The 25,146-nt window shown below is 36.4% G+C and overlaps 1 protein-coding gene across 1 annotated transcript in view; it reads left to right on the top strand.

Moving 5' to 3' along the window:
- Positions 1-25,146, top strand: part of LOC150098179 (sodium channel protein para-like) — a 1,334,265-nt gene that overhangs the window by 1,166,715 nt on the left and 142,404 nt on the right. Inside the window, 1 exon segment of the mRNA XM_090406598.1 lies at positions 10,904-11,170. Within this exon segment, the coding sequence (XP_090262724.1) occupies positions 10,904-11,170 (267 nt within the window).

Genomic DNA, 25,146 nt, shown 5'->3' with positions numbered 1-25,146 from the left:
TTGTGGTTATTTCTTACAAGTGGTTTGCCAAAATTTAAGCAGAATTCCTCCATTTCTATTATGGTTAATGAGTTTTGAAGCACAAGCTGCTTCTAGGAACAGTCTCTGTGATTTAAACTGAGATCTATGCAGCAGCTGTGCTTTTTTTTCATCTGATGAAATCGACTTCATCTAAGGCATGTTGAGTTAGTCCACTTTTTGGTTGTCTGTACCAAATATATTTTTTATGTTCTTTTCTTCTCATGATGGATATCTGTCCTGTTTGTCTAAATACTGGATCCCATACTGACAGGGGATACTGTAGACATCTGGGAAAGAGAGATGATCCCAGTGGTCCTTAATTTGTCTCAGGAAATTGGAGATTTTGTCCAGATGTTTCCAAACTGTTCTGATTTTGTGTTATTTCAAGAGTGAGCCCAGTTTATCTGTTGTACCTTTGATATCAAGTAAGGATACAGTGTATATAGTTAGGTTGGTGGGGATGAGCGTTCTTTTTTTTTTAGAAGTTTAGTGAGGGTTTTTTTGTTGTATTCTGTTCAAAACATGTAAGGGTGTGTGTGTGTGTGTGGAGAGCAGTGTGCCAAAATTTATGCTACATGTAAGTAGAGCTTGTCGTTCTAGATACATTGCTCATCCTGAAGATGAAATTCACTCTGCCCTGGAGGCAAAAGTTTTGAATATTCCAATATTTTGGACAGATAGTGATGTGAAGTCACATGCATCTGACCCCCCTCTCTCTATCTCTGTATCTGTGTGTGGGTGTGCATGTGCACGAGTGCTTCTAATAGACAGAACACGTGAGGGACCCATTCAGTTACCTTGTAACTAAAGTATCCAAGAAGGCTAGAGCCCTTCTTTTTCCTTTTTCCTCTTCAATAGTATAGATCTGGGCTGTCCAAAGCACTGCTCGCAGGCCGCATACGGCCAGTAATATGATTTTGTGTGGCCTGCCTGTGGGTTTTGATTTTCACGAGCAAAAAAATAAAATAACAATTTGAATCAAATGCATGTTAGATATTTTAATTCTGTCGCTAATCAGTAATCTCGATATTGGTAATTTTATTTCGTTGTTTTACATCACTATATACCTATGTGTTTTTCAAATATTAGATGTGTCAAAGAAGCGTTCTTACACTGTTTTGCTCCAACGCACATGCCCCGGGCACTCACTGGGAACATGAGTGCCCAATTAGTGTTGTTCATTTGTTTAGCTATTGAGGTTGTGTCGCTGCTGCCCACCAACAAATTGCTGATACGCATTGTGATGCAGCCCTCATATTACCAAGGTTAGACAGCCATGGTATAGGTGATTCAGGGGTGTATATTGTTGAGGAGTTGTAAAACGTTGGAAAAACCTTGTGGACCATATGGTCAATTGGCAATGACATCATCTATATACATCCACCAGGCTGAAGCATATAGACAATGTAAGCTTTTAGTAGACTTTGATGTGTCATCTCTTTACACTAAGATTCCAGTGGACAATACACTAAAGCTGCTTTCCAAAATATATCCCCCCCGTGATATTTGCATAATCTGTAAGCACTGCCTGAAATCAAGGTATTTTAGTTAGAATAAAAAACCTAAGTTCCATTCTCACCGTGATGGGAGGAAACTTTATATGAGTTTTTTCAATTGAAAGTGAGTTAGCCAATCTAATATGGTGCTTTTTCTCTGGATTTTTTCAGAGAAAAAATCCAGAGAAAGAGAAAGAAACCCTGCTTTTTCTATGGAAACTTGGGCTTTTCATCACACTATTATCTTTTATTCAATTATTATAGGATTTGTGAATGAGAATATGCACAAGGTTTGCTTTCCGGGAGGTAGAATGAGTAGAGTGATTGAGGCATTGGAAATGAAGTGTAGGGAAGCAAAAGAGTTGGTAGTAGGAACAAATGACTTTACTGGGAACAATGAGAATCTAAGACTGCATATCAGACAGTTGTTAAGAAGAATAAAAGATAATAGTGTGATAGGAAAGGCAGTCAGCATGTTTCCCAGATATGAGAGTGATGAGATGAGGTGGAGAGCAAGGATTATTATTATTATTATTATTACCCCCCAAGACCTCATGGAGTCAAAGACTCATCTGGGAGGTCGCTTTATCACACACACAGCTCATCATACCGTGTCTTAAACACACTCAAACTCCTTGCAGACCCCCGCACTCTCGGGCAAGGCATTCCAATCATTTACAACTCAGCACGAAAAAAACTTGCCTCTCACTCACCTACTCACACCCTCTTTATACAGTTTTCTGGGATCACCTCTGGTTCTCCCCTGATCTCCCACTATTTTCTGTAGAACTACTCCAACATTGATCCTATAACAACCCCTTACCAACTTGTAGGTCTCTATCATATCTCCCCTCTTCCTTCTCTCCACCAGACTCTGCAAATTACATCTTCTCAATCTTTCCTCATACTCGACATTCCAGAGGTCAGAAACTACCTTAGTCAATCTCCTTTGGACCCTTTCCAACATCTCTTCATCCTGAAAACCTGGTGACCAAATCTGGGCAATAGTCCATGTGTGGCCTAATCAAAGCCTTATACAACGGAACAAGAATCTCCCTACTTCTACACGTCAGTGTCCTCCGCATCATTCCCAGAAGCCTTTGTGTTGTCTTCACAATTTTGGCGATGTGTCCCATTAATTTTAGATCCTTATCCACTATCACCCCCAGTTCTCTTATTTCCTCTACCTCCAACAATATATTCTCATCAAGCATAAATTCTGCATTCCATCTTTGTTTTCTAAATTTTAAAACCTTACATTTTGCAACATTGAACTCACATCCCCATTCCCATGCCTAATCACTCAATTTATTCTAGTTCTTGTAAGGCCACAACATCTTCCATACTCTTCATGGTTCGTCCCAACTTTGCATCATCGGCAAACAACTGAATATCTCCATCCAATTTTTTGCCAATATCATTAATATACAAGTTAAACAGTAGTGGCACTAAAACAGACTCCTGATGCGCACACACACACACACACACACACACATACATACAAGCCTAGTTGGCTGAATGGTTAGTGTATCTGTTCTCCAGCCAAGAGGCTGCAGGTTCAAATCTCTTGTAGGCATGGATGTTTGTGATTGTCTTCTCCCAATATGGTCTGGGCGACCAGGGGAGTAGTAGACCAAAACCTCCCACAATACAATGGGAGAGACCTTCACCCTGCAGTGGGTAGAAAAATAGGCTGTTAATTTATTTTTATATACACACACACACACACACACACACACACACACACACACACACATGTTTTAACACACGCATGCACACACACACACATACATATATATATGTGAAGGGAGGGATGAAAAGTTTTGATAAAACCTAGAACAAAAATGATATTAAAGCAATTGATATAACCACAAGAAAGAACATATCTTAAAACCCTTTAACCCTCAAGTTTCATCATATTGTAATAATTTTGTTCTTTTCTTTTGGGATATATATATATATATATATATAAGAAGATATAAAATTAATTTTTGTTGCAGGTCTTTATCAGAACTTTTCAGCCCTGCCCACCCTGTGTGTGTGTGCGTGTGCGTGTGTGCACAGATGCACACACATGCATATAATTTTTGGGGGAGAGAAAGTAAAATATCTTTCAACATGTGAAAAGCAAAAACACCAAAAACAATCTATAAATTTTCTGAATGTATCTAATGTTATTGACTTATCACAATGGACTGACAAAACTTATGATGTTTTCCAAAATGCACTCTGTTTGGTGAGGACACGGCATCCATGGAGAAAGGAGTGAATTAAAATCTGAGTAGTAACTTCATTGGCACAATGCCAGCACAAAGAACTTTGTGTTTTTTGTGCCATCAGTGTAATCTTTAAATAATATAAATTACAGTTATTCAGTGACACAATGATATAAATTACAAAATCTTATATCATAATATAAAAATTATATTATTACAATTATTATATAATTGTAATAATATAATAAATACAATTATTATATTATTTGAAATACAAGATTATTATTATTTTATTTATTTTTATGTTGAGCCCATACACGAGAGGTTGGTTAATCACCGTATGGTATGTTAGTACCAGGTATGGATAGCGGGTTTGGAAATGAGAAACTGTATACTTGATTTAAAAGGCTGTATATTGTATTCCTTGGGAAACATAAGGGGGAAGACTGTTTCACAATACAACAGTAGCAGGGATGAAGGAGGATGACCAATTATTATTATTATTATCAGAAGATGCTGGTTTGAAACCCCGTGAAATATATGCCAGTTAATAAATATCTTTATATAATTTATTGTTTTTAGTGGTGTAATACTCTGAAAAAAAAAAAAACTAGAAGAAGAAGAAGAGCATTCAACACATAATCCTGTCTACATGGTTAAATACAAACAGCTAGATGGGACTGTATTGAGTTCTTCTTCCCACCCCCTCCAGCCAATTTATATATGGAATTTCTAGAAAACCTTGCACCCAACACAGCTGCACATAAACTAATAATCTGCTATGCTGTGTTGATGATGTGCTTTCTGTTTGATCTAGGTGAGTTAGCCGATCTCATACAGAGGCAGATTTTTTCTCCCGGAAACTCAGGTTTTTCATCCCGCATACAGACAAATCGGCCCTTCAGAACACACTCAATTTACAGACAAAAAAAAAAAAAAAAACTAGTTGTGGTAGTGGTGGGCAGTAGATGGCGCTGACGTAGATGATTGGTAGTAGAGGTTCAGTGGAAGTTGGAGAGTTGTACAGTAGGTGTCCTCCCGCGATGAGTCTTCAGACTCCTTGGAGGTGTCACGAACAATAATAATAACCCACACATTAGATACATCCATAAATATACTTCACTATAGAAAATGAAGCATACATTTTATCTTCCTAGAAAAACTTCTTAGATGCAGTGAAATGATTCATTATCCTTTTCTGTTTGTAGGAAACCTACACCATCTCCCAAAACAAGAAGGTACTTACATACGAGGGTGGTCTGAAAAGTTCTCGGCCTCGACCATGGCAACACTATCTGCAAGATTTTTTTTTCCAAGTTGGTACATCTGTCATAAGTATCCATGTAAAATTGCAAGTCATTCTATCAAGTAGTTTGTTTTATACAGCTGTCTGAAGCAAAAGTGTTGTCTGTATCCCTTGAAATGGATAAAATTGAGTATTATCCTGCGGTTATAAAATTCTTTGTAAAAGAAAGTTTAACGCCAAAAGAAATTCTTCGAAGTTCGTAAAAGTTTATGGGCACTCTTCTCCTTCGTTTTCGACAATTAAGAAATGGACTGCCGAGTTTAAACGTGGCCGTACCAGCCTTGAAGATGATCCACTTGAAGGACATCCAAAATGTGTAACAACACCAAAAATCATTGATCGAGTGCATGATATGGTATTGGATGACCGGCGAGTCAAAGTGTGGGAAATTGCTGAGACTATAAGCATTTCAAAAGAATGTGTAGGACGATATGTTTTGCATGAAGAATTGCAAATGAAAAAGCTTTGCGCAAGATGGGTGCCACGCTTGCTCACAGCAGATCAAAAATGCACTCGCATGGAAATCTCTGAACAGTGCTTGCAGCGTTTTAACAAGAATAAAACTGATTTTGTACATCAATTTTTTACTATAGATGAGACTTGGATTCACCATTACACACCACAATCCAAACAGCAGTCAAAACAGTGGACAGAAGCTGGTTGTTCAGTGCCAAAGAAGACAAAGTCGGTTCCATCAGCATAAAATGTCATGGAATCGGTGTTTTGGTTTGCTAAAAGCATTTTGTTTATTAATTAATCTTGAAAAGGGTAAAACAATAACCAGGAAATATTATCCTGATCCTTTAACCAGACTAGATGAAAAAATTTGTGAGAAAAGACCCAGTTTGCAGAAAAAAAAAATCATCTTTCATTAGGACAATGCATCTGCCCGCAAAGGCGTTCCTTGCTGGTCAGCAAATTTCTTTGAATCAAGAGGTGATTGCAGCTGTAGAGGCATATTTTGCAGATCTTCCTGAGAATCCACTACATGGATGGGATAATGGTGCTGGAATAAATGTCTTAACAGAAATTATGTTGAAAAATAAAAATAATTTTGAAATTATAAATTCATTTTTTCACTGCTAGGTCGAGAACTTTTCAGAACACCCTTATAAGTAGTCACACCATCATCAATTGCAATAGTATAGCATGACATCCTTAAAACACTTATACACAGTGCCAGGACTATTTGTTCAAAAAACACTGAGCCACTGATACTTCCAGGGTACCTCAGCAAAAGTTCTTCACAAATATAATTCTATTTGACTTTCAAACCACACATCCAGCTGGCAACCTTCATCCAATCTCCAAAGGATTGACTTCATCCTTTTGTCCATCTCAGATGGTATAAAATTCCTTGTGCTTGCAATTTAGTCCACTGACCAGTAGATCTGTTAACATCCACCATGAAGAACATAAAAACTACATTCGTGATTATATTTAATGCAAGTCAGGAATGCAGATCGTGCTCTACAAAACAGGCCATGCTGCATTCGAATGACTATAGGTCTGAGCAGTGTTTTTTTGAGATGGTACCCAATGGTACTGGCACATTTATTAACAGTAGCACATGACATACTAATGCAGAATATTTTTAATTTTCAACTTTTCCTATTAGTAATGGATGTGTACTAGCAGCTATTGTTTTACTAATCAAGTGCTCTTTCTTGAACTACTATCACTATAAAATGCTCCAGTAACCTCTGCAAGAATGGCTGCATTAACTTGCCAAATATTACTTATTCTAAGACCACATTTAGCCTGACTTCTCTGAATTAACTTTGTTTTTATCACCCCCCCCAGAGGGTGCTCTGATAGCACATTAGTTCCTTTTCAGTTAAATTTTAATTATTTCTTGTTGTAGAAATAATTGTGTGCCGCATGTGTTATACGACAGTTATCATTTGTTATCTGATGATGCTAGTTAGAAATCCAGTAAAATATTAGCTCAATAAATAAATTATGTATTTATTTTTTTCTGGTGTTGTTTTTGCCATGAAGCACTATTATGAATAACCACCAACTCCTCTCTATACATTTATTTATCAATATTCTTCAACATACATATGATCCTATCAGTTATTTAACCCATTTTTGCAATTTGCCCTCTGAATGGCAGCTCCTCTGTCAACCATTATTCCCAAATTTCAAGCTTTGTTTATTTTTATTACAGTCAGGTTCAATCTTTTCATCCCAAAGTGCACAACTTTACAATTTGCCACATGAATAAATTAATAAAAAGGTAATGGTTTTACCCTTTTTTATCACACTGTTAGTCTGAATCATCCTGCAAGACCTCTATATCTACTTTATTAACTATTATACCCTCTAGCTTTGAATCACAAGCAAAGAACTGGATATATCCTGTCAAATTATTCCATATATGATTGGCCTATGTATTTATTAATAAAGACCCTAGTACAGAGTTGTTGTTAATCATTTTTGTGCATTTCTATTAGCCATCCTGTTATCCATATCATCAGCTTCATAATCATCCCCATTTGCTCTAGTTTGCTGAATAGATTTTTATGTGGTATCCTAACAGGTGCCTTTTTCAGGACTCATCATTTGTAACCATTCCCTTTTATCTAACTCAATGTTATTCTATTAAACAAAAAAAATAAAAAGTAACCATAAGCATCTGTGGTTTGAATTGTCCATGATATTATTTCCAGTATGAACAACAAAGAAAAAACACTTATAAAAAATGACTTACTAAACTAGTTTCCTAGGATCCTTGGAGTTCATCATGAAGAATAAAATGTAAATTGAAACAAACTTACATTCTTATTAGTAGTAGTAGTAGTAGTACACCCTCCATGGAGTCAATAGACTCCTTGTGGGAGGTTCATTCAACTGACAATATATTTATCGTACTGAATCTTAAAATCCTTAACACTCCCTACATTAAGATGAGGGTTTTTTGTCTGCCAATACCGATCCTTTTCAATTCCCTGTGCATAGTTCGGTGAGATATCAGTCAGGAACAGCCTTCATTAAATGTTTTGGTCAATTGCTGCATACAGGAAGTATGTTTTATAATGTTTTTCCATACAGATCTTCTCAGTCAACAGTGATCTTGTTCCTAACAGACTATCTTAAGACCACATTTATGCCTCTTAAAAAAGCAATGGGGTTTATTTTTCCACTGATTAAACACTTGGGCTCATATTATGAGACACCAGCAAGCTCTGCTGTTTTTTTTTTTACAACTGTGGCTCCAGCCAGACAGGCACCCACAGAAACCCCTTTATTGAGGTGTGAAAGATCCTTTGTTTTGCCTATTATGATCAACAATATTGATGATTGTACATTGATGGTACATTGATGAACGATGGTACATTGCGCCCTTCGATTGGAATAGGCCTAAGTTCGATTCTCGTCGCGACGGGAGGAATCTTTATCTGGTCGATTTCGATCGATGGTGAGTTAGCCGATCTCATACGGAGGTAGCAGGGTTTTTCATCCCGCATACATACAAATCGGCCCTTCAGAACACACGCAATTTACAGACAAAAATTACTAGTTGTGGTGGTGTTGGAGGTGAGCGGTAGATGGCATTGATTCGTAGTAGAGGTAAGGTGTAGGGACAGTTGAAGATGTCCTCCCGCGATGAGTCTTCGGACTCCTTGGAGGTATCAGGAATAATAATAATAATGATTACTTACTAGCAGCATTCGTAAATAGTTGTCTAGAACACCTGGTGAAGCACATGACCAAGTATTTTGCATACATGTGTAAGTGGCGTTTTTACATATATCTCCATAAAGGTTTCTAATTCAGTAGCCAGTATGTGTACAATTCCCAGCTTACTATGCCACATTTCCTTGAATGCATTATTGTTCCTGGTCATCCCTATATTCTCTCTTTCCTCCCTGAATATACAATACCCTTCATATTCTATCTCTGTACCTATATCATTTTCTGTCAATCAGGTCTCAATGATGCTTATAATTTTTGGTAAAGTGAAGCTGACCAGTTCCAGAAACTCCTTTTGTTTATTTCTGATACTTCTGCATTCATGTAGATGAATTTCAATATCCCCTTGGGCCCACAGTTATCCTTGTCACTACCAATCCATTCAGATTTGAAACCTGTGAAACTACATTCAGTGTTGCATAATCATTTCTGTACATATACTAATTTTTCTCAGCAGTGGCTGAATCCACAATTAACTGCATTCGGCCTTAGTACTTTCCAGTTTCCCTGATTTTCCACCTCCAGCCTCTCACTGAACAAACTGTCTTCAAACATCTAACTCTATAACTATTCAAATACCATCTATGAGCCATATACAAGTCCTTTCGTCCATCAAACTTACTCCATACATCTATAAACTGCATACTATTCCTGCAAAATCTTCTTGCTGACTCATTAGTAATCAGTTCTTCTTCTTCTCAATTTGGTGCTGTCATTCTCAATTCAGTCTGCTGCTGAGGCAGCAGACTCGCAATCTTTACTTTCTTAGTTTTATTTTATGCTTCTTCTTTATTTATGCAGGCATGAATGATCTTTCAGATCATTCATGCCTGCCAAAAAAAAACTCTTACTCCCCTTGTATTTACTTCATAAAATTGTCGATGCATGTCCTCTATTATCTTCCTTTGCCTATTCCCTCATCACAACCTATAGCAATGTATATTGAAGAGGAGTGTGAGGAGTAGATTTTTTTACATGGAGAATTGTTATTGAATGGAACACATTACCAGAACATGTTGTTAAGCAAGGAGTGTTAAGGATTTTAAGACTCAATATGATAAATATGTTGTCAGTTGAATGAATCTCCCACAGTGAGTCTGCTGACTCCATTGAGAGTGTAATAATAATAATATTTTTCCCCGTGAGCTTCTAATCTCACATTAGTCAGCCTCAAATGCATTGCTTCCCATGTTTTCTGTCTTTTTACTGAATGTCTTCTCCTGCTATTATCAGCCTTTATCATAGTGTTGATAAAGGTTTTGTTCTGTGTCACTGACGGACACAGAACAAAACCATCCAGAGCAAAGTACTTTTGATCATCACTACTGAAAAAGTAACTAATTAAGAGTAGTTATCCTCAGAAATTTAATCATGTCTGTATATGTTTCAGAATTCAAGTACTGCTTTAAAAAAAAAAGAAGGTGAGGAATGACAGCATTATATAAGAAAAGTAGTAATATGAAGATTTTTTTTTAATCTTGATAATAATACTTTTATTTTGAATTAATCAAAATTGGTAAAACTCTAAATGCAAATATAAGAAATACTTCATACATTCCATTCAGAATTTTCACTAAACTAGAGAATCTTAAAATTAAAATGAATGCTCATTCTAATAATAATATGCACATCTCTCTCTCTCTCTTAACAAATACATGTCTTTCAAAAATCAACTTGAACGTGTAATCTGAAGGTTACTTACACTTTCTTGCAGTAACTTGAAACATTTTTCGGTTTTAATATTTTGAAAATATAAAAAAAAAGTAAAATTAATTTACAGAAGTATCTTTATACATCATATGAAAAAGTATTAAAATATTTAAGGTGAACTTTAGATGATTATTGTAAACAAGTATACAGTAATATGAAAAATCCCACTCTTTAAACTGAAAAAGTAAAATCCTCATTAAATAATTCTACTTGTGTAATGACAAATTTTTTAAATGATTATTCAGTATGCTAAAAAAAGTTCTTATGAATAAGATCCAATTCTTGTCATTGCATTGCAAAACAATATCATAATATATAAAATGCATTCAGTTGCACACAATATAACAAAATGTTAAATTGTCATACATTTTTCTTATATGCATATTAAATATTTCTAAAAAAAAGTTAAGTAAAATAACATAATGTAATTTGTTTCCACCATTTTTTTTCCCCAGGTAGTGGTAAATGCTTTAGTTCAAGCTATTCCTGCTATCTGCAATGTACTTCTGGTGTGTTTAATCTTTTGGCTAATATTTGCAATCATGGGTGTACAGCTTTTTGGAGGCAAGTATTACTATTGTTATGATGAAGAGGCAGAGGAAAGAGTTAATTCAACTTATGTGCCTGATCAAAAAGCCTGTGACTATCACAACTTATCCTGGAAAAACCCAATGATAAATTTTGACAATGTTCTGAATGCATATTTAGCTCTTTTTCAAGTGGTAAGTCAAGCACACATTTTGAAAAAAATGGTATTTCCTCATATATAAATTATTATACATAATTTAACTGTTTGTTAATTAATAACAGTTCAGTGTAAATTATTTCAGTATAGTTATAGAGTCTCTTCCCTCCTTTAAACTGAATGAAGAATGACTAGTATACTTTGTCGTTAGGGTTTACATAATGCATAATTAAAGCTAAAAAAATTTTTAGAGCAAAAAAAAAAAAGGAAGAAAACATTCAACATATATGGTTAGTTGCTGATTGTTTAAGCAGTTATTAAGTAATCATCTTACAAGAAAATGCATTTGGTGAAATATCACCAGTGATGGCAGTGAAATTTTAAGTGGGGGTGCTGCCTATAGAAAATAAAAAAAATAATAATTTTTTTCCTAATCAGTAACCAATTTATTAATAAATAAATCTACAAATTTATTTATTAATAAATTGGTTACTAATTAGGACAAAAAGAATTTTTATTTTTTATTTTGTATAGGCAGAACCCCCACTTAAAATTTCCCGCCGCCACTGAATATCACACACACACAAACAAATCAGTTATATTGTACACTGAAAAAGCATAAAAAAAATCTTTTTTACAAATTCAAGTAAATTAGATTTATTATTGTTATTAACAAACCTCCATAGAACTCAGCAACTCAGCATAAGAGGTCTCACTCAACCAGCAACATAATCTATTTAGCTATAAACTCATTCCTACTGTTAACTTTCACAACATATTCCTGCAATATATTCTGCTCACCCATTAATCTCCATGTAAAAAAATTTACTCCTCAATTTCTTGCAAACCACATTTTTATGCTGCTATCAGAGAAATTGCATACAAGTGTGGTTTTCCCTCCACTCCATATATAATCCTCCACATTAGTCCTGTAAAAACCTCTCACCAACTTATAAGTCACATCACCTCCTTTCCACCTATTCATAAACTTTGCACTTCATATTTACTCAAACATTTCCCAAAAACCCAATATTAGAGTTCTGATATTGACACAGTTATCTTCTCTAGGCACTTTCCAGAGTATCCATATGACATTCATGGTTTTCTGTATCACATTAGAAACCTGAGTTACCAAATTTCAGTGGTTATTAGTTTCCATATCACATTCATGGTTTTCTGTATCACAGTAGAAACTGAGTTACCAAATTTCAGCATAATTCAGCAAATTTCAGCTGGTTGGTTGGCTGAGTGGTTAGCATATCCACTCTCAAGCCAAAATACTGTGGATTCGAATCCCACTGTGGGCATGCATGTTTGTGATTGTCTGTGAAAATACTAGTGGTGGTGATGGGCAGTAGATGGTGTTGGTGTAGATAAGAGGTCGGCAACGCAGTACCTGCAGGCATCATGGCACCCACAGTGAATTTTTAATGCACCCTCAGAAAAATTATTGTAAACTGCTTTGGAGCTAGCAGCAGTAACTTTGCAGCTTGGATCGCAGTATATCTGAGAGATACATTCATTACTAGTATGTGCTAAAATTCTTCTTGCATTTTAGTATGTGCTAAAATGCAAGAAAAAAAGAAAAACCACTACAAATATAACACATGATGGTACAAATTAAGTGAATATTGAATCCAACATTATTTCATAGCCGAATATAGAAACTACAAGAGTTTCATGCCGAATATATAGAAACTAAAAGTTTCAGTGGATACAAGCCTAAGTAGTGCTTTATGGGCAACTCGTAGTAAAGTTGGAGACCTCTCCAGACCTCTTTCCTTAGTATTTTCCATAAATGTAAAGCACATCTTTGCAGAAGTTGGCAACCTTTTTAATATGAAGACCGCATTATAAAATTTGAAAATTATGGAGGGCTCATGACATCCATTATAAAGGATTAGAAATATCTTTGTAAACCAAAGTATTTGCACTGAAAGCGGTGTGATTCAACAAACACACTTAATAAAAAACAATGGGTTTTCTAACAATGTTTAGAAATGGTGTGAAGGGTAGTGAGAGCTAGATGTAGAAAGTATTTTTAACTTGGGTATAGTTATGTTAAAGATACCAAGCAATTTTAAACCTGGTTTTACTCCATTTTTTCCAAGTAAGCAAACAGACAAAATGTCAAGTTTGCACCTGCAATTTATGCAAGACTAGCTGATCCCACAGGTAGTGCAAGACTAAGGCAACTCGTGGTAGAGGTGGAGCAAGCTCTGATCACTAATCTTAATATTTACCCTTAATGCCAAAACACATCTCCAAGAAGGGGATGTATGATGTTTATGGGTAGTGGCCCCTTGCCTTTAATACAAAACATCATACATCCCCTTCTTGGAGATGTGTTTTGGCATTAAGGGTAAATATTAAGATTAGTGATCAGAGCTTGCTCCACCTCTAATACGAGTTGTCTTGGTCTTGCACTACCTGTGGGATCAGCTAGTCTTGCATAAATTGCAGGCGCAAACTTGACATTTTGTCTGTTTGCTTACTTGGAAAAAATGGAGTAAAACCAGGTTTAAAATTGCTAGGTAGTGAGAGCTGTCGCATTGATAACTAGATGACGTTAACAACTCAAACTACTTATGATCAGAGGTCTCTCGTCCACTCGGGCGCTCGCATCTGATCTGACAGATGATGCTAATTGTTAACATGAATATTCTTTAACCATTAAAGAATATTCATGTTAACAATTAGCATGTATCTGTCAGATCGAATGCGAGCACCTTGCTTTATCAATCATAGTGGCAAATGCATTTGTTTATTATGCAATAATAGTGTGGCTATTTCTAAAAAAAGTAATATAGAAAGACATTTCAAAACCATTCAATCCAATTGTAATTATAAGTTTAATTATTTAAATCAGGAGGAGTCAGCAACACAGCACCTACGAGCATTATGGCGCCCACAGTATTGCGCCCTTCATATTAAAAAGGTTGCCGACCACTGGTGTAGATGATGATGGTAGCTGCAGTTTGCTGTAGTTGGTGGACTGAGTGGTGGAGACGGAGAGTTGTAGAGCAGGTGCCCTCCCTCGGTCTTTGGACTCCTTGGAGGTGTCACATAAGAGTAGTAATAATAGTCAGCACATGTATTGTGTAACCAATGTCTTAGACATTGGCGCAACCACCTCCATATCTCTACTTATCAGTGTGCTGTTTATCATTACAACAACACACTATGTAGCTTTTGCAAGGGTTGCAATGCACCCTCTGTACTTCAGGCCACAGCCAGCCATCATACCTCAGATCCCAAATGTTGAGCACATCCTGCAGTGCTAGTCTACAGAACAACCTTAAACTTTCTAACTCCAAAGTGCAAAACATTGCACTTAAATAATCCTGAAATGGAAATCCCACAATCTCCTAAAACTGTATTTAATTCTACATGAATGGACTTTCCATAATCACTGTCTGCCATCTGTATCCTCCACTTATTCTTCCACAACTTGCTTATTGTGCTCCTCAGCTTCTCACTCACTCAGTCACTTGACAGCATCCTGTTCCAAATGTCCATCACCACTGAACTTATCATATGGGCTGCAAGCTGAAAAAATGTGTTAGCACATTAATGAATTTTAATAAAAACTAATGATTAATTTGCCAATTTATTCATGCTGACTACATTTTAATTATTGTTGTTTGCCAAATTCAAATTTCCTGATAAGATGAAAAATTGTGCTATATGGCTCCAAAGAAGTACGTCATTCTGGACAAAGATATTGGTGTTGGATATATATATATACTTTCTTTCACTGTTGCACAGTGATCAACATTCATTTTTAAAAATCATAGAAACAACTACCGTTTATCATAAAACTTCAATTCAATATAAATCATAATAATCACCCGACGTTTCGACCTTCAGATCAAGGTCATCATCATCATCATCTACAATATTATTATTATTATTATTATTATCAAACAAGACCTCATGGAGTCAAAGACTCATCTAGGAGGTCCTTTTATCTCACACACATCTCATCATACCGGGTCTTAAACACATTCAAACTCCCTGCAGACACCACACTCTCAGGCAAGGCATTCCAATCATTCACAACTCTGCACGAAAAAAAACCTGCCACTCACTCCCCTACTCACACCCTCTTTATACAGTTTCCAGGTATGACCTCTGGTTCTCCCCTGATCTCCCACTATTCTCTGTAGAACTTCTCCACCATTGATCCTATAACAACCCCTTACCAACTTGTAGGTCTCTATCATATCTCCCCTCTTCCTTCTCTCAACTAGACTCTGCAAATTACATCTTTTCAATCTTTCCTCATACTCGACATTCCAGAGGTCAGAGACTACCTTAGTCAGTCCCCTTTGGACCCTTTCCAACATCTCTTCATCCTTCTGAAAACCAGGTGACCAAATCTGGGCACAATAATCCCTTATACAATGGAACAAGAATCTCCCTACTTCTACATGTCAGTGTCCTCCTCATCATTCCCAGAAGTCTTTGTGTTGTCTTCACAATTTTGGCGATGTGTCCCCTAAATTTTAGATCCTTATCCACTATCACTCCCAGATCTCTTATTTCCTCTACTTCCAACAATATATTCTCACCAAGCATAAATTCTGCATCCCATCTTTGTTTTCCAAATTTTAAAACCTTACATTTTGCAACATTGAACTCACATCCCCATTTGCTTGCCCAAGCACTCAATTTATTCAAGTCTTCTTGCAAGGCCACAACATCTTCACTACTCTTTATGGTTCGTCCCAACTTTGCATCATCTGCAAACAACTGAATATCTCCATCCAAATCTTCGCCAATATCATTAATATACAAGTTAAATAGTAATGGCCCTAAAACAGATCCCTGAGACACTCCACTAGTGACTTTCCTTTTCCTGGATATTGCACCCCCATACACAACTTGTTGATACCTATCAGATAGCCAGTCTCCAATCCAATGCACTAATCTAATATCCAACCCCATCCATTCTAGTTTGACTATCAACTTATCATGAGGTACTCTATCAAAAGCTTTTGCAAAATCCAAGTATGTTACTGTGTATCCTTCTCCTCTGTCCAAGGAAGCAGTCACTTTATTGTAATAAGTAAGTAGATTACTAAAACACGACCTCCCTTTAGCAAATCCATGCTGTCCATCAAAGATTATACCATTGTTGTCAACCCAACTCTGGATCCTAGTTCTCACAAGCTTCTCCAACAACTTAACCACAACACCTGACACACAGATAGGCCTATAGTTTGATGCTTGAGTTCGATCACCTCCTTTATGAAGTGGCACAATCTTGCCCTCCTTCCACTCTTTAGGGACTTGACCAAGTGCAAGACTTGTATTAAAAAAATATGTCAAGGCAGGTGTCAATTCTCTGGCACATTCCTTCAGAATACGCGGTGATATATTATCAAGTCCCACAGCCTTATTTACATCTAGTTTACTCAACTCCCCAAACACCTCTTGCTCACTTACAGTCAGTCTCTCCTCCCCATCATCAACTTCTCTTAATCTCTCCATGAAGTCACATTCACAAGATTGAAAGATCTTTATGAACTGCTCATTAAGTATCTCCACCACACATTCTGCAACAGCTGTCTTTATACCATTTCCTCCAATCAATGTCATCCTTCCATAATCATTCTTTCTTTTGCTGGCTACATATCGAAAGAACGCCCTAGGATTCTTTTTAGCTTCATTAGCTAACTGCTGTTCATACCTCTCTTTAGCTACTCTCACCAACCAAGTCACTCTCCTTGCCTGGTCTTTGTAGAACTCATGAAATTGGTTACTTCCACTTCTCTTATGCTGCCTCCACAATGCCCTTTTTCTCTGTATTGCATGCTTAATCTCTTTATTCATCCATCTCACACCTAACTTATTTAACCTTCTCACCCGTGGTATACATTTAGACATTGCATCCACTAAATATTTTTTGAAAATCCCCCAAGCTGCATTGATCTCTTTTCCAGCTAACTCCTCATTCCATGCTACACCTGCAAGCTGTCTCCTGAGCTCTTCATAATCACATCCCTTGTAGTTCCACATATACCCTTTTTTCACAGGGGTCCTTGCACTGCTGGCAACCACCCAAGTAATCACCTCATGGTCACTTTCACCAATTGGTGGATGATTTGATACCTCATTGATAATTACATCCTCCGATGAGATGACCAAATCCAAGACCCTTAATCCTCTTGTACCCTCTGTTACATACTGTCTGAGGTAGTTATCCCTCAAAAACTCAAGAACTCATTTTCTTTACTTCCAGTTGCTATCTCTTCATTCCAGTCTATATTGCCATAATTAAAATCACCCATAATAATCACCCTTTTCTTATTTGCTTGGCTTATTTGACTATACATTTCACTATCACCACCATCCACATTGCCAGGTCTATAACAACATCCCACCAAGTATTTGATTCTATTCACCTCTATCTCACACCATACTGCCTCAAAACCACTGGCCCCATTTCCCTCTTGCATCTCTACCTTGTATGGACATAACTCTTTCTCTATCATCAATAGCACTCCCCCTCCCTTTTTACCCCTTCTGTCCTCACGAAACACATCATACCCTTCCATCTCTATTCCTGTCAGGATGTCATCCTCTTCCAACCATGTCTCACTTATTCCAACAATCTTTGGGTGAACAGATGCAATTAGTACAACCATTTCATCTGCCTTGTTTCTTATACTTCTAGCATTGGTATACAAACACAACAACTCATTTCTGGATCTACAGCTAGTTCCACTGATACCACTCACTCGATGTGATCTCTCCATGCTGGACTGGGGCCATTTCCTTTTCTGCTTCTTCATTTTAGAACCCTTTGCAATTCCATCTGTTTCCTTTTGATCCCTGATCATCCCATTACTTTCCTGCCTACACATTCTCTCACCTCCTCTTGGAGCATCCACCTTTCTCACGCTGTGTATCCCTGTCCACCCTGAGCCTTTCACCACTACATATACACATGTATACAAAGAAACAAGCTATGTTACAATCTACATAGCATGCTAAAGTCATACTAACTTAGTGTAATAACTTAGCATACTATACAGATTGTAATTTACAAGGGAGACTTTTTACTATGGGATCTATTTATAAGAAGATTAGATTTCGGCACATTAACTTAGTGTGACCCTAGCCTACTATAGAGATTGTAACACAGCTTGTTTCTTTATATATACATGTATACTCCAGATAATGATGATGATGATGATAACCTTGGTATAAACATCAAAATGTCAAGTGATTACTTTGGTTTATATTAAACTGAAGTTTTACAATAACACAGTAGTTGTGTCCATAATTTTTCAAAATCGTTGTGTGTATATAGTTTTTAGCATCTGATTAATGCAAGTCAATGATTTTGCCTTTCATGAGTCATTTCTTTTTTTATTGGGCATATATATGAATAATGCATACAATGACGAAGGTGGCATAAACATAATTTATAAATTAAAGATTACAAGAAATTATATTGAGACTTTGATTTGGAATAAGTTTAATAAGTGAAACTTGGTTGTCTGAGAAGAATGTGATGGGGAATAGAATTAGAAGGATATATAATTTTCCAAAAGGATAGAGATGTGAAAAGAGGATGGGGAGTACTGTTAATGATTGCAGAGGAATTGTGTCAGCAAAGTGTGGAATTTGATGGTGCATGCACAGATTTTGAATCTATGCATGCACCAACTCACCAACTGCCGCCAGTTGGTGAGAGCGATCATGAGGTACTTGTTTAGGAAGTGATGAAACAAGAAAAGGTCACTGCCAAAAATGAATACAGTGGAAGTATAAAACTGGTGATCATAGAAAGTTCTGTAGTCTGTTAGCATCCGTACATTATCTAATATACGGATGTTAATTGTTTGGGTTAGATGTGAATAGATGAGTTGAGCAGAAAAGATGTTGACAATGCATGGAAACTCACGAGGAAGTATCTGACAAAAGCAATGTATGACTGGATAATGAGGGCTAAGCGAGTAAATAGATGTGAAATGGATGAACAGCGAAATCAAGCAAGCTGAGCTGAAAATAAAATGTTATGGAGGGATCTGATCACCACAAAGCCAGTCGTTGTGATCAGATCCAAGAAGAGTATAAAGTGCTGGGAAAGGTGAGGAGCATGGTAAAGAAAGAAATGGTGCAGTATGAGAGGAGACCGGCTGGTTAGGCCAAGGTTAATTCAAGGGAATTTTTCTGCTAATGTTCCAAGCAACTTATTATTCAACTATTCATTGAATAATTAGTGGAATTATTCAACGAGCACTTTATCAGTGTATATCATACTGGTATAAATTATTTGGTACAATATATAGGAGAGAGGCAAGTATTAGGAGAATTGGAAACGAAAGAAACAGAGGTGTATCAGATGTTGGTTGGGTAAGATGTGAATAAGGCTGTGGAAATGGATGACATATCACCATATGTGCTTAAGAAATGTGCACCACAGTTGGTTATGCCCTTGACCTGGGTATTTAATGAAAGTCTTGCAGTTGGTAGGGTTCCTGAGGAGTGGAAAGAGGACAAAATAGTACCACTCCACACAAGCATAGTTCTAAGACAGAAATCTCCAATTATAGACCAGTCTGTATAACTGCAGTTGTGGTCAAGGTGTTGGAGAGATTGATAAGAATAGAATACAGAATTGGGTTGATGGACATAGAATTCTTTATGAAGATCGGCATGGATTTGTAAAGGGTAGGTCCTGTTTCAGTAATTTACTTGCATTTTATGATAAGGTGACAAGTGTGTTAGATAAGGGAGAATCATATACAATGATATTCTTAGATTTTGCAAAAGTGTTTGATAGATTACCACATGATAAGCTGGGTGTACAACAGTGGCAGCCGGTGAAAATTTTAAGTGGGGGTGCTGCATATACAAAATAAAATTTTAAAAAAAAATTCTTTTTTTCCTAATCAGTAACCAATTTATTAATAAATAAATTGACATATTAAAAAATTGCTTTATTAAAAATATTTCACCCTCACCACGAACAAACCCCAATGATAAAAGTTTCGTATCTCACAGAAATAACACGCGCAAGTATACGATACCCTGCCCAAACGAGCAGTGTCGGAATAACTTGTAACATGCAATCACAAGTGCAAACGAATATCTGCGAGGCTGGCTGCAATCAGTCGAACGTGATAATTTCGACTGCGTTAGATTGCAGTGTATTTGTTTCGTAATCTAAAGCGTTAATTGAACAATTCCAATTATTAACTATTCAATCACTGTCAAAACATAAGCTGTAACATTTAACATGTTGTATTGCATTTATATAATGTTGTAAGCATTATTATTTATAAACACAAACAAAATTAAAATTTTTCATTTTTTCCTTGGTACTGCAGTGTCGCATTGCTTATGTATGGGCGGCCACTGGTGTACAAGCTGCAGAGAATGGGAATAAACAGTATATTGGTTACATGGAGCAGAGGCTCTCTGAGCAATACCAGCAGGTTGTGTATAATGGAGCAGTGTCTCAAAAAAGAAGGGTGACCAGTGGCAAGCCCCAGGGTTCTGTGCTTGGGCCCCTGCTGTTTATCTTGTTTGTAAATGATATATCATGAGGAATGACTGCAGATCTTGCTGATGATGCAAAGTTGGGAAGAATTATAATTAGCACTGCTGATGCTGAATTCCTTCAGGAAGATTTAAATAGACTTTTTACTTAGACAAAAGAGTGGGGTAGTTTTAATATCAATAAGTGTAAGGTGTTGCATTTTGGAGTGCAGAAATATAAGGCTATGTTCTATATTGATGGTACCAGGAAGTGGATGGTATTAGAGATTTGGGAGTGATGGTTGACAGTAGACTGAAGTTTAGAGGGCATATTGTTACGGTTGCAAAGTTGCACATTATAGTGCTACTATGATAAGAAGTACTCTAACATGCAAGGATAAGGAAGTGGTTGTGCCACTGTATAAGGCAATCCTCAGACCACACTTGGACTATTGCGCTCAGATCTGGTCACCTGATTTTCAGTATGATGTGGAGACATTGGAGAGAGTCCAGAGATGATGACTAAGACAATATCAGGAGTTTGGAATACTGGCTATGAAGAGAGGTTGAAGAAATGTGGATTGCAGAGTTTGGTGGATAGGAGGAAGAGAGGTGATGTGATAGAGACGTTTAAGTTAGTGAGAGGATTTTATCAAATTAATCCAGTGGGGATTATAAAAAGTATAGAAGGTAAGAAGGGAAGAACCAGAGGTCATTTCTGGAAGTTATGTAAAAGTGTGGTGAAGAAGGGTGTGAGGAGTAGATTTTTTCATGGAGAATTGTCAGTGAATGGAATGCATTACCAGAATGTGTTGTTAATGTAAGGAGTGTTAAGGACTTTATGATTCTATATAATAAGATATGAATGAACTTCTCACAATGAGTCTGTCGACTCCATGGAGGGTGTAATAATTAGAATAATAATATTCTTGACACTTGGATAATGGTTTAATCCATTATCCAAGTGTCAGCAAACAAAGTTTGTGCCTGAAGTAACTTTAGGACTGGGCAACTTGTATAGAGGCTAATGACTTCATATCCGTTGCCTTAGTATCCCATAATGCAAAGCACATATCCTTATGGACATGTATAATGGTATGCATTATGGGAATGGTCACCAAGACCAGTTTCGACCTTTATTGAAGTGAAAAAAATAATAAAGGGATACTCATCATAGGCCTTTTATTAGTTAGTATAAAGATGTAAGAGAGCCTGATAGTATTAGGAGAAAGAAAAGACAAGTAGATAGTATGAGAGACAGAGAAAGGCCCTCAGCCCTTTTATATCATCATATAGCCAAAGGTTATCTGTTTTCCTTTTTCACCAATCTTATATAGATGAACAACCGAAAGACCAATTGAAACTAAAGTGCAAAGATGACTGATACCCAGTTGGTTAGCCTTATATGAGTTAACTGAGTTATGTAAATGTGTGGTGAAGAAGGGTGTGGGGAGTAGATTTTTTACATGCAGAATTGTTAGTGAATGGAATGCATCACCAGAATGTGTTGTTAATGCAAGGTGTGTTAAGGACTTTATGATTCTATATGATAAATATGAATGAACTTCCCACGATGAGTCTGTCGACTCCATGGAGGGTGGAATAATAATAATAATATCTTATCTATACAAAAAAGTCTAAATTCGTTAAAAATGAACGTGCATGGTATACATTTGAAAGGTATCAGAGGTAAATCAAATGTAATAAGAAAACTAAGGTATAAGTATTACTTAATATTTATTGAACATTACACTATTCAAATTCAAAAAATTCTTCATCAAACTCAATATTGAAATAATCAATTGCGTTAAAAATTTTGTTTTTAACGCAATTTAACGTTATTTCTTCAGCTTCATAATCATTGTCACTGGACACCACTGCATTGTGCTTTAATGAAACCATTTCTAACACAGTTTTCACTTACAGCAGCCCAACTTTCTACAATCCATGTAACTATATCTTTATATGACGTTCTTTTCATCTGACCTGTTTTGTTATATTCATTGATGCCATTCATCATCCAGTCTTCCCACTTAATCAGCAAATTGTCTTTGAATGGTTTATTTACTGCAAGATCAACGGGTAGGAGCTTTTTTGTTAAGCCACCTGGAATGACGACCAATTTGGAATACAGGTATCCCTTGCTTAACGCGGTTTTACTTAGCGCAGGATTTGATTAACGTGCTGAAATTAATTGCTGCAATCCCTTCATATAATCGGCAAGAGTTTTGATTAGCACACCTTTAACCCTGCAGAGCTTGCAACTGATCTGACAGATACATGCAAAATGTTTAATATAAATATTCTTACACAATTCAGTGTATAGCTTGGAGGTCTTGAGTAGCTGCACATTCATATGTTACGAGTGATATTCCGCACTGTGTTTTTTGCTGTCAGTTTGGTTTAACACATGTTATGTAAAGGTTTGTGATGTTTGACAGTAAATTGTATCTGAGAGATACCACGACCTCCAATGTCAGTATAGTATGGTTTAGTTGTTGTTGTTTTTTTTTATTCTTTGTTCAATAATTTCTAGATTGTAACTGAAAATAAATAAACCATCATGTATTACTGAAATAGAGAGCCAAAGGCTTATTTATCAAATGTCCTCTAGGAGATGTGCTTTACATTATGGAAAATACCAAGGAAAGTGATCTGGAGCTTACTCCACCTTTACTACGAGTTGTCCATAAGGTTGCTTATGCTTGCATCCACCAAAACTTTTAATTTCTATATATTTGGCACGAAACTCTTGTAGTTTCTATATTCGGCTGTGAAATAATGTTGGATTCGATATCCACTTAATTTGTACCATCATGTATTATATTTGCAGTGGTTTTGCTTTATGTTTTATTGCTTGTTTGCCGAGGTCTGGAGAGTCATTTTGCTTGTTATCGTAGAATTTATGCTGATAAGAAAAAAACTAAAACTGTTCAAACGACTCTTGATAACTTCTTTTGATAAAAAAATTGCAGTAAATAATGTAGGTACAAGTATTTATTAAACATTTACTTTGCATTCATTTTTTATCTTTCCTAAAAGAGTACCATATAAAACGAATTATTAATACAGTAATTGATCATGGACGAATTGTAATTTTTAGTATTGATTATTAGATTTGATTAACGCGATTTTGATATACGCGGCAACATTGAGGGATCAATTAACCTCATTACTCAAGGGATACCTGTACTTACAATTGTTTTAACTTCTGCTGGCGTGTGTGCCCTACACGTATCCAACACTAACAAAGATTTTGAGTTGAAAAATGTCATTTTTCTCTTTCATCACACATTCTCCAACCAAAATTTCATAACCTCAGAATTTATCCAACCTTTATCATCAGCAGTAACAATAATATCTTTGGAATCACCATCGGTGGCAATTTGGAACCATCTGCAGTTACGCAGAGAACCACAGTAAAGTTAGACCTTTCGTGCCTTGTTGTAGCAACTGTAACCTCTTTTGCTCCCTTCAGATTCACAGTCCTAGAACTAGGCATGTCAAAACTTACAGGAACCTCATCCACATTTCCAAAGTGACAAGCATCAACCCCACATAAGTTTTCTCTCAGAAACAAACGGAATTTAGCTACTTTCGCTTCCCAGTCGCACGGCAAATTTTATCCAACACTGTAGGAGCACACACTTAAATTGTTTCTCTTCATAAATACAAAAACCAAAGATGGACCTTGAAATCCTTTATATTATCATTTTGCTCAATTCTTTTCGATTCCTGCAACACACAGACAGTAGATATTCTTAGCTCTTTCACTAACAACCCAATCAAACAGTTTTTTCTATGGTTGGCCACAAGCACCTTCTAAACCTCATAGCGTGTTTCCTCGTATGTAAACATTTCAGGACTGTTTCAGCCTTTTGCCATTCACGAACACTATTTTCTCCAACACTGAACAATCTACCAGCTTTACGATTCCCTTTTTCCTTTGCTACTTCTACCACTTCAAGCTTGAACTGCACTGTTTAGAATTTTCTCCGAGAAGTACTTCTGTCTTCCATGGGTAATTCAGATCTAATAACAAAATATAAACAAATAATGATTTACTTTATGAAATATTTTAAAACATCGTGTACGGAATAATGTAACTTCATAAAATACAAAAAATGTACACCTTTCTTTCAATTGTTGATGCAACTAGTTACAAGAGAACAATGCAGCCCACACAAGTTATCTTTTGGGGCCAATGGTCCTGCAAAAATTCGTAGTAATGTCACAGTGCTCCCCAGTAATGTGAAAATTGTAAAATTCGGAATTAAAAAAATCAACCACTGCTACTTTGAACGTCTTTGGGAGATGGACCGAGTCCTTGACTCTTTATCCCTTCATCTGATTTTGGCTTGTGTGTGAGAGGATTATTGTGGGTAATTTACCTGCTCATTGTGAGCATTGTAAGCTGATTAGCTGTCTCTTGCAATGGCAGATTTTGGTTTTTTTGTGTTTGAATCGATCTGAGGGTTTGTAGTCTGCTGCCTGTCGAATTAGCTGATTTGGGTG

The sequence above is a fragment of the Typopeltis vanoorti genome, chromosome 16, assembly GCF_054136105.1.
Source record: "Typopeltis vanoorti isolate ZY-2024b chromosome 16, IOZ_Tvanoo_1.0, whole genome shotgun sequence".
Classification (NCBI taxonomy): domain Eukaryota; kingdom Metazoa; phylum Arthropoda; class Arachnida; order Uropygi; family Thelyphonidae; genus Typopeltis; species Typopeltis vanoorti.
This window is presented reverse-complemented; position numbering and strand designations above follow the sequence as displayed.